The 843-nt window shown below is 33.3% G+C and overlaps 1 protein-coding gene across 1 annotated transcript in view; it reads left to right on the top strand.

Annotated features, from left to right (window-relative positions):
- Positions 1-271: 271 nt before the first annotated feature.
- Positions 272-843, top strand: part of LOTGIDRAFT_146827 (hypothetical protein) — a gene marked incomplete at both ends in the record, with an annotated part of 7,657 nt that continues 7,085 nt past the window's right edge. The window contains 2 exons of the mRNA XM_009047959.1: positions 272-412; positions 623-760. Of these exons, the coding sequence (XP_009046207.1) occupies positions 272-412; positions 623-760 (279 nt within the window). The remainder of the gene's footprint in view (positions 413-622; positions 761-843) is intronic.

The following is an 843-nucleotide window of genomic DNA, read 5'->3' as shown; positions in this document are numbered from 1 at the left end:
ATTCAATCTTCAATACACTTTTTTAAGAATTGAGGAGAAAATTGTGAACTGTGATTTTGAGACAAAGCGTCTCATTACCGCTAAAATAAAAACATTAACCCCTAGATTGAAAACCCTCGATTTAACAATTTTCACATTTTTGACAAATTTCTTTAAGACTTATTTAAGAAACGGGGCTTTGGATGCAGTTTAAATAAAGTTTACAACTTCTTACTTTCCGTTTGTATTATCAGGTTTGATCCAGTGAAAGTTAACCGAAAGTTAACAAAAGATGGAAGAATTATTAAAAAAAAAATTAAAAACGAGTAAATTGGAAAGTTTGGGCTCCTTCTCTGGAGGTCATGTTAATATTGCCCGAGCGTTTAACACAGATTATGGTAAAATATTCGTCAAAACCAATGAAAAACCACAGGTAAAGTAAGTTAAATTTTGACCACAGAAAACTGTCACTGTGAAAATATTCAGTCAAAAATTAGAAGCGATATTTCGTACGGATTAATGCAAGATCCAACAAACTTATCTTGATATAAATATTTATTAAGAGTATACCCAAACTTGTGTATTGCTAATCGTAGTTTTAAAGGCATGCGAGGCCTACCAAAAATTTTAAACAGGCCCTTAGCTAATGAGGCTAATGGGAGGGGGCGGAAAAAGTTTTGACAACCGACCAATTACTGCAACATACACCTTGCCCCTCCGGATATATTACTTGCATCTCTGGATATATTACTTGTCCCTCCAGATATATTACTTGCTTCAAGTCTGGTTACGGGCCTATTTCAAAGGTTTACGAGGTATAACTATGACTAGAAAAATAATTTTTGAATATTATAATCAGTCAAG

Source organism: Lottia gigantea, assembly GCF_000327385.1.
Source record: "Lottia gigantea unplaced genomic scaffold LOTGIsca_1194, whole genome shotgun sequence".
Classification (NCBI taxonomy): Eukaryota; Metazoa; Mollusca; class Gastropoda; family Lottiidae; genus Lottia; species Lottia gigantea.
Note: the sequence above shows the minus strand (reverse complement) of the source record. Positions and strands in the feature narration are given on the sequence as shown.